The 10,403-nt window shown below is 39.6% G+C and overlaps 1 protein-coding gene across 8 annotated transcripts in view; it reads left to right on the plus strand.

Annotated features, from left to right (window-relative positions):
• Positions 1 to 10,403, plus strand: part of lrba (LPS-responsive vesicle trafficking, beach and anchor containing) — a 199,232-nt gene that overhangs the window by 22,839 nt on the left and 165,990 nt on the right. For all 8 annotated transcript variants that reach the window (XM_032539028.1, XM_032539046.1, XM_032539063.1 and 5 more), the window contains exons 2-4: positions 6,294 to 6,525; positions 8,748 to 8,848; positions 9,848 to 9,943. In XM_032539028.1, coding sequence (XP_032394919.1) covers positions 6,294 to 6,525; positions 8,748 to 8,848; positions 9,848 to 9,943 — 429 coding nt within the window. The remainder of the gene's footprint in view (positions 1 to 6,293; positions 6,526 to 8,747; positions 8,849 to 9,847; positions 9,944 to 10,403) is intronic.

A 10,403-nucleotide genomic window follows, 5' to 3' on the forward strand; every position in this document is an offset into this window, starting at 1 on the left:
CACACACACACACACACACACACACACACACACACACACTAGATGGAAGGTCTGTTAATTTTAGCTGGGTAATTTCCTCCCCTTTTGGTACAACGTTGCTGTCATTTTTGCTTTCTCTCATCTTCAGCATCACATGTCTGTTTTTTGTAGCTCAGACCTCAAATAGCTCTGCCCTTTTAGTTAAGCTTTACCTGTTCTATTCTTGTTTTATTCTTATTTTCTTGCTCTGGCAAAACTTGTAGCCTTGCGATTTACGCTACGCTCATGCAACAAGTGGCCCTGTATTTACTCAAAACGAGGGTGTTGCGGCAACATACACCGGTACAACTACATTGAGGAACCGGTACAACTACATAGAGGTTTACCCGAAAATCCTTTCCTGTCAGGCTTTACTGTATCTTCTCTTGTCAATATGCCAACATATGCCAAGCTGAGAAGCATTTTTGTAATTTTTTTTCTTCTTTTTTCTTGCATTTCCACTCAAGTTTGGTGTGAATTGAATATGTGCATGAAAAAGGTGGATTGAAACACTGATCACAATAAGGGCTGCACAATATGTAATATCTAATTGCGATTATTTTGACTGATACTGCGAGATGATTCATGGTATTGGAGGGAATGATAGTTTTTATATCATTATTCCCTTTTTCATTGAAAATTAATAACATTTGAAAGAAATTAAAATGATTATAGTGTGATTTTTGCGACAATCTGTACCAGTGAAATATTTTTTTCTTTAGTCTGTAGGATAGGATTAGTAAGTCTCGGCTGCACCACAATTGTTCATTCAGAATGGTTTGACACATATTTAGCCTTTAACAAATATTGCACCCCCCTGCGATTTGGATATTGCACTAGTCCATATTGCGATTTTGATACAATTGCAATTAATTGTGCAGCCCTAATCACAATTACAATTTTTCATCCCATGGAATTAAGTTGTTTGAATGTGGTAGAAATATTAACCTGTCATTTTTGACATTAGATTTCGTATCTCAGCTTTCCAAGAATCCTAACACCGTCATTGGTCTCCGGAAATACAGGTTTAGCTCAGGCAATAGTTCCTGTTCCTGTTCTGGCGTACCATTGAGCCCTGCTATCTTCCAATGTTGTTCTCCATGGAGACCGTAGAAGCCTGTTTGTGCTTTGTGTTACGTCCCAGTGGCTGCTTGGCTGCTCAGCCATGATTAATTCAGGCAGGCCTCAGGGGAGGACAGCCAGGCTAGGTTACCCCGCCAGGGATCTGGTTTCTAGGTGCCATAAAGACAGTGGCTTTATGGGCGCCCAGATAGCTCAGTTGATAGAGCAGGCGACCATATATAAAGGTTTACTCCTCAACGCTGCGGCCATGGGTTCGACTCCAACCTGTGGCCCTTTGCTGCATGTCATTCCCCTTCTCTCTTCCCTTTCATGTCTTTATCTGCACTTTCAAAAATAAAGGCTAAAAAATGCCCCAAAAATAATCTTAATCTTGCAGCGTGGTCCTTGGCTGTAGCCGAGGCTGGAGCTGGCAACCTTTAACACCTGTTACTGAAATAGAGTAATGTAAATGATTGAATTGAACAATTTTAGGAAATTGACACATTGTAAACTTCTTTGCCATGCACCAATAGACACATTCAATGTTCTTTGTTTCCAATTTACATCAAGGTTCAAAGTATCACAGTTGATTAATGGCAGCTTAATTCAATCTGTTTATAATTTAAAGTAAACTGATTGTGTATTGCGATATTTTCTACTCTGTAACAACATGAAGATAACCAGCTGCTGATTTCATACTAGTCCTATGCTTGTATTCTGATTCAGCTGGCATAGTTGGTAAAAGTGGCCACGGTACATAGTTTCCAGCTTTGGAGCAGAGTGCTGCCTGGGATCAAGTATGTTTGAATACAACAGTTATTTTTTTTAAACTTTTTGGGGTTTTTGGACCTTCAATTTTTGACAGGACAGTTAAGTGAGAAAGGGGGAAAAACATGCAGGAAATCGCCGTAGGTCGGAGTCGAACCCTGGACCTCTGCATCGAGGCATAAACCTCGAAGGTACATGTGCCCCTGCTCTACCTCTCACTGAGCCAACCTGGTCACTACAACAATTATTTTGACTGATACATTTCTATTGATTACTGGTACTATTTTTATTTATTTATTTATTTATTTATTTTTATTTATACATATGAGTTAAAACATTTACTCCTGTGGTGTAGCTTGCTTTAATCAGTGTCTGGATATTTGGATAATTCTTGATTTGCCAAAATTGATCAGACTATGGTTCAGAGGTCGACCGATTGGGTTTTTTCTTTGGCCGATTTCTTTTTTTTTTTTTCTTTGGCCAATGCCGATCTTTAGAAATCAGGGTCGATAAATGCTGCCGATGGTAGATAAATGCTTCCGATTTATTTTGGCCTACATTTGTCCGACATGTGCATGTACCATCATCAAAAACAATTTATTGAACACTTGACCAATCTGCTCTTGTATACCTCAATGTATAACGTAAAAACATACCAGAGGTACTAGAGGTCGGCCAGCTTGACTCCCTAAACAGTACCACACACCATGAGACCATGTGGCAAAGTAATTGTTCAATTTGTCTCAAACCTTTTTTGATTGTAAGGAATGATGGAAAAAGTCCAAACTTTGTGTGTTGTGGCACTCTGTCTCCATCCTCATATTTGTTCTCTGTCTCCTTGTTCAACTGACACTGATGGATGTATGACTTACACACAGTGTCAGGCTCATAAATCAACTGTTACTGTGGCAAAATGGCACTCCACATCCATTAATGGCTGAACCGGCTTCACTCTATCCCCCCCAGTTAATACATGGCACTGTGTAGAGAGCTGTGTGATTTATCAATCACTTGCTAAGAGACAAAAAAAGGGAAGAAGAATGAGAAGGTTGCCAGGCATTAATTGGTGCATGTGTTACTACTTTAACATTGGCTTGTTGCCCTAACAGGTGACTGGCAGAGATTTTGACTCATTTGTTTGACCATCTATCCATTGGTTACTTATATTGTGCACTACGCGTGTACTATAAATTGACCACAGTACAGTAGATGTATATTTTTAGCTCTTTGCAAAACTCGTAACCTAATTAAAGTGCTGAGTCATGTAAATATATGTTTTACCTCCCTATACTTTTATTGGGATCCATCCATGCTGATAGTTTTTGTTTAATTTGCTCATGGTTTGAGATATCCATAATATCTGTAATGCAACTGACATTTTGAAATTAAGTTGTGTTTTGTGGTGTTCATAGCATTGAAATTTGAAGTCATTTTTTTACATGTAATTTTCAATGCTGTTAACACCCACAATGGTGCATTTAAAAATGTCACTCTCCTCCACCGTTCTGGTGTGGCAGCAGCAATCTCAGATATAGACATGTAACTGGGGAAAGATGCCAGTAGGGTCACGGGAGGAAACAACGTTTTTGCTGGTAATTTGGGTGAACCGTTTCTGTGATGAACCACAAATCAAAGTAAAGGTTTGTTCTTTTTAACGGTGACTTAAACATAAACAATGTAAACCAACCTTTCAGAGCTTAAAAATTGCAATTTCTAGAAGATGATTTGCTGTCACATAGTTAGTACTGAAATGATTAGCCAAATAAATATATCTAATGATTAGATAATCAAAGGGAAAAATAAGAAGATAATCAAATAAGTCTTATCAAAGAAAAACGCTCAACATTTTTCAGTTTCTTCAGTCTGAGTGTTTGCTGTTTTTATATCAAAATATAGATATGTGAATATCTTTGTAAAAGAAATATCTTTGGGTTCAAGATCGATTGGTCAGTTGTAGAGTAAACAATAATAGTAAACAATCACATTAGGCTCTGGTGACTTGTAATAGGCACTTTTCAGAATTTTTCTTACAATACAACAATCAATTAATTAAAAAAGGAACAGACAGATTAAACAATGACAACGGCTAAATATGATTTTAAAGGTCCCTTGGCATGACAATTTCACTTTGAGGTTTTTTTTACATTAGGCAAGGCAGTTTTATTTGTATAGCATATTTCAGCAACAGGGCAATTCAAAGTGCTTGACGTTAAAACAAAAATAGAAATCGATAAAACACAAGAGTAAAAGTTACAGTGCAGTATAAGAAATCAAACATTAAAGAAATGAACAACCTTTTAAAGAAGGGCAACATAAAAAATAAAGGTCTTCAGCCTTGATTTAAAAGAACTGAGAGTAGCAGCGGATCTGCAGTTTTCTGGAAGTTTGTTCCAGATATGAGGAGCATAGAAACTGAACGCTTCTTCCCCCTGTTTCGTTGTGACTCTGGGGACAGAAAGCAGACCTGTCCCAGACGACCTGAGAGGTCTGGCTGGGTCATAATATGAGTTCCCCCAGACTGCCTATGGTCCCCCAGTGGCTAGAAATGGTGATAGATGTAAACCGAGCCCTGGGTATCCTGCTCTGCCTTTGAGAAAATAAAAGCTCAGATGGGCCGCTGTGGAATCTTCGCCCCACCTCCAGCCTCCACCTTGCAATCCCCCCCCCCCCCTCTCCTCAAAAGCTACAGACTCAGAAATGGCACATACTAAGCAAAGCTCATTGTGGGACTGCCTCCATTCAATTCATTTTTATTTATATTGTGCCAAATCACAACAAACGTTATCTCACTGCGCTTTTCATAAAGGAGCATGTCTAGACCGTACTCTATGATGTTATTTACAGAAACCCAACAATTCTAGTGGCTGTAATTCTGCACCAAGGCTGAATTTTGGGAAAGAGACTTCAGATATGGTATTAGGGGACCACTAAGGTCTATATAAAAGCATCCAAAGAGCACCATGTCATGGGACCTTTTAATACAATTTGACACTTGACACAGATTGTATTTCTAATAGCTTTGAATAATATAGTGATATATGTTAAATAAATGTTTTGCATTATAGCTTAAAAAACAAGACCGTGTAAAGGCTAGGGATAGGGAAATATGCCTTGTAAAAGGTGATGGATATCATCATTGTTCTTATGTTGATACTTGATATGGAAACCTCATAATATATACAGTATATCTGTGAGAGGAGGTTAAACAGACAAAAGGCCGAGATGTGCGTCGGTGATATCACTTTAACCCCCGTCTTTAAGGATGTTTGGCTGTACCCCAGTTTCCCCATCTTCCCTATCATGTGTACACACACACACACACACACACACACACACACACACACACACACACACACACACACACACACACAGTTAATCCAACCTCACTCATTTTAATGGGACAGTTTCCATTCCCGATACCAAATCATATTGTTTTCCCTTCCTGCCTGTCTAATGGCCGAGGATGCGATCACAACACTTTCATTTATTTCTTTTGGCCAGTCACACCTCCTTGATTCTTAACATGATGACAGCCTTACTCACAATATTAATTTGACATCAACATTGTTATTTTCCTTATCTTTTTCTATTAGGCAGGGTTCAATAATAAAAGTGTCATCACAACTATTAAGAAGTGACAAATTATGACATTTATGGCTCATGCAATTTATTTCCGCACACAAAGAACATTACTCCTTTGCAGTAAGGCAGCTTTCTCCCCCAGCAGCTCCTGAACAAGCTTCAGCTGGAGATCACGGTTAAGGCTGAGTAACATGGTGGGACGCATATACTTTTTTTCCTTGCTGCCATGAATACGATTTATTGTTTTTGATTCAAGATTTAGGCTTGTGCAAATGGTTGTGAAAGAAAACATGTTTCTTCTGTTCCCCCAACACAGTGTAAAAGATATAAACTGATATCCACTGTTGTTTTATTACAGATATTACAATGAGGTTCACGTCACTGTATTCTTATCCTTGTGTATTTTCTTGTATGTCATAAGGACAAATTAATTTAAACACAGTCTGTGTCTACCAGGCTGTGTCAGATGCTGTTAGGATTCCAGGACCTGCAAGACCTCTAAATACTCTTCTTACTGTTTGTCTGTCTGGACGTCTCAGTTAGTTTTACTGACGTGGCTTTTTGTTTCATATCTTTTTTGTTGTTGCTCTGGGTTTATCACAATGACTCATTGCTAGCTGTAAGCAGTTGAATCTACTATCAGACAAACAGACATACACATAGACTGACAGAGACCTGAGTTTCTCCCTTGACATTTTAATCCACTTGGCTAGCAGCAGCTGATGCATCATTAATCATCTGTTTCAGAATGTATGCACACATAATGTGAACACATACATGCCTTTTATGAAAATCTTGGTTATGTCTCTCATCCCTTGTCTCTCTCGCGCTCCCTCACTCCCTTCCTCATCTTTCTCCTCCAGCTGGTCGGCGGGCAGTTTGACCTAGAGATGAACTTCATCATCCAAGAACCCGAGAGCATCGTGTGCATGGTGGAGTTGTTGGACAAATGTGAGCCCACCTGTCAGGCCGAGGTCTGGAGCATATTCACCGCAATCCTCAAGAAGAGTGTCCGCAACCTGCAGGCGTGCACTGATGTGGGGCTAATCCAGCTGGTGCTCCAGGGTATATCCACCACTGACAGCATGATCGCAGGTACTTGTCAACAGCAGCTTGTGGAAAAAGGTGTACTATTCTGTTAGCACAATATAATCAAACTCATCTGAAACCTATTATTTTAGTTTTTGAAAAGATTGTGCAGCTGCTTTGAAATCCATACCACCTCCAGACGAGGTGTTTTGTTTACGAGCCTTTGCCTTAAGACCTTTTGTGTGGTGGGGGAGCAAGCAAAAAGATGATTCCAACTACAGGAATCAATGGACAAATAAAAAACACATTCTGAACTTTCCTATTCACTCTACCCGACCCGTATACAATAACCTCATTGTATTCATCATGTATGGTTGCATACACTACTGATAGCAGTGAAAGCGTCACAAGCATCCTGTATACTCCCCAGAGTCTCAGTCTAGTCTGTGGCCCATCTGCAAATTAGTCCGAATTAATCCTACAGTTTGTGGCTCAGTGAACTTTTGCTAGCTAGAACAGTGTTGGCCTAGAGGGTTTGTGCAGTCAAGCAAGGGTGATATAGCCCAGCAGTAACTAGGCAGCTGAAAGCAAGGGTTGTACAGTAGTAATATTCACCCCAGTACAAATGCTCTGTCCTATCCCTAAGAATTGTCTCATAGAACCTATGCAACTTTTTTATTGATTGACATTTACATCTTAAAATGCTCTTATATTAAGCTTAACCATTATAGCTTGTTTTTTTTTCTCATTTTTTTGTGCATTGTATTACCTTTATTAGAGTCGACTGTAGAAAGTTGACATGAAATGGAGAGCAATAGGAGGTACTGATAGGCCGATTTTATCGGCCGGCCAATATATTGGACAGATATTTGCATAATTATGTGTATCGGCATTGGACGATATGCGGCTACTGCGTTTGCCGATAGTTTTTCCCCCAGCATTACTTATAGAATCCAAAGGCAGCTCTGTGTTGCTGGAGACGCTGCAGTTCACATGCAGACCATGCACCACTAGCACCATGGCAGTCTTAAATTACAAATCAAGCACTTTATTTCAATGGCTAATTTTCAGGTGTTATTGTTTTCTTAAATTATTTAAATGTGTTAACAAAGGACATTTTGTGATGACCTGATTAGATTTGTCTTATAATATGTCAACAAGCAATACATCATCATCATCATCATCAAGGCTGTGTTGCAGATGTTGACGAAAGCCTTTTACCCTTGCAAAGTTAACCATATGATGCACATTGCACATATAATTTGGGTGATGTGAATGTAAGATAATTGCAGAAGTGACTCTGATCTATTTAAAAAGAAATCTATATTTTTAAAGAAATGGCTGAGCAGATTCCGAAAACAAATCCAATGTGGCAGGGTTTACATTTTTTATGATGTAAATTGAGGGAGCAAAAGCAGTATCAGCTCCAAATATCAACTCAAGAAAATTGGCAGCCCGTATAGGTCTTTGGCTAAGGCTGAAGGAAAATAAAAAAGCATCTGCACTTAAAAAATATCCCTAATATGAGGAATGACATGCAACGAAGGTCCCCAGCTGGACTTTAAACCTGGGATGTTGCAGTTTATGATCTGTCTTTAAACTAGGCCTCCAGGACGCCCCAGCTTTTTTTTTTTTCTTCCAGTAAATTTACAGAGACTTTACTCTCTTCCTGTCTTCACATAATGGGCTGCTCTGAAATACTAGTTCTGTAGAACTGAGCTGAACAGCTGAGCTTTTAATACTTGTGTGTATATACCGGTACTAATACTTAACATGGAAAAGGACATGCTAGATATAACTGCCACTCATCATTATATTTAAAGGTCCAAACCAAGGGTTGTGTATGTGCACATTAGTCATAGATCTGTCATACCATGCCCCATCATTAGTCAGTAATAACTAATGAACGAGGCTGCACAGTAGCTGGGACTCCCTGAGTGTCCTTTCTATTTTAAGTCTCATGTTTGTTGTTTTTTTAACTTGGGTCTAGCTCACCCTACTTTTCTTTTAAATACATCTTAGCTGCTTAGCTTCTTGTAGCTGTGGCTTCACTGTAATATGTAGATTATGAGAATAGCAATAAAGATTGTAATAATTGTGAGTTGGCTCTTTTCACATATAACACAATAAAAACTAGCTAAAATCAGGGACCACCTCATTAATGGTTATATCCCTAACATTTTTTTAGCAAACGTCAGTCACTAGCAACTTCCTCTCGCTTTTTTGTGGGACTTTCTGCTGTAATACACACTGTGTAACCCCGGTATGATTCTGTTTGTGTGTTGCAGACCTACTGGTGGACATGTTGGGCGTGCTCGCCAGCTACAGCATCACAGTAAAAGAGCTGAAGCTTTTCTTCAGCAAACTGCAAGGGGAGAAAGGCCAGTGGGTGAGTCAGAGTCATGCCACGGTGATCTGTCTTGGTTGTCTGGGGCCAGCATGAGGAATGTGCTAGCAACACTTCAACTGCTGCCATCCCACAGGGCAATGCCCTCGTCACAGTGACCAGATAAATCATGTGAAACCAGACTACTAGTCTGCAGTGGTTCCAGAGCAACACTATATATAAGTGATATTAGGTTGTACATGAGATTGACTTATTTTTTCAGAGTTGTGAAAAGACTGCTTGGGTTGACCAATTGAAGAACATTAGATTTCTAAGGTTGTGTGTGTGTGGTGTGGGTGTTGTGTGTGTGTGTGTGTGTGTGTGTGTGGTGTGTGTGTGTGTGTGTGGTGTGTGTGGGTGGTTGTGTGTGTGTGTGTGTGTGTGTTGTGTGTGTGTGTGTGTGTGGTGTGTGTGTGTGTGTGTGTGTGTGTGTGTGTGTGTGTGTGTGTGTGTGTGTGTGTGTTAAAGAGAGTGAAAGTAACCCATCGATCACTGACTCTAATCAAGTTGTCAAGGAAATAGGCAAGTTGCTTTTATGCTTCTACATTTCAACTTATTCTCCCGCTTTCGAGCTCTTGCCACCATTCCGCTCTTCATTTTGTTTTTTTTGGATGAAATGGCTGGGGACACAGCATGGGACAAATGCAGGTGAAGTGCTCTGGTACTGGACCAGGACCTACATCTGCATTCTGTTAGCATGACATATTTGTGATGGATGTACTTTGCAGTGCATGTTGCTTGTACACAATAATCAGTAAATTTTGAAGTAAATTAGGATACTGAATTCTGAGTGTGCTGCTGTTTAAATCTCTCTGGTCAAAGTATTAGAGGTACATGTAGAACAAGTAGAACCAAAGCCGTACTTGCTTATACGCATTTGTGGCTGCATCGATAAACGGTAACTGTGTGACTAGAGAAAGTATGCTGTTATGTGCACATGCACTGTATGTCTGTATCACTAGTCTAAAATGATCCTTGTGTGTTTTGGTATTTGTTCCTCAGCCACGTCATGCGGTGAAGCTTTTATCAGTTCTGAAGTACATGGCTCACAGGAATGGCCCAGACTCCTTCTTCAGCTTTCCAGGGAAAAATGCAGCTGTGAGTATAATGCATAATGTCATACACTACACCGCAAAATGAAGAAACGCCACATTATGAAGTGTGTTTGCACATAAATGATGAGTGACTGGCATGAGTTTAGAGGTTGGTGTTGGACTGCTCTTTTGAATGTTTCAGTACATGAGCAACAAGATGTTCCTACTAGATATTAATGCAAACAGAATGTGGAACCCCACCATGATTGCCTCCCAAAATGTACAATAAGTCCCATTCAACTTTATCTTATAAAGACGTTCAATTATAGACTAATGAGAGAAACATTGTTCATTCATGTCAATGTCAAATTTGTCTACTTTCTACTTTTGATATCACTCTCCAGTTTTAATAGCCTGGAAATCCAGACTTAAATCCACTGCATGCATTTGGATTAACACTACGACCAATCACAACAACACACGGGATGGTGTATCCTGAGCCCCATACGCTTAGCTACCAGCGG

The sequence above is a fragment of the Etheostoma spectabile genome, chromosome 2 (assembly GCF_008692095.1).
Source record: "Etheostoma spectabile isolate EspeVRDwgs_2016 chromosome 2, UIUC_Espe_1.0, whole genome shotgun sequence".
Classification (NCBI taxonomy): Eukaryota; Metazoa; Chordata; class Actinopteri; order Perciformes; family Percidae; genus Etheostoma; species Etheostoma spectabile.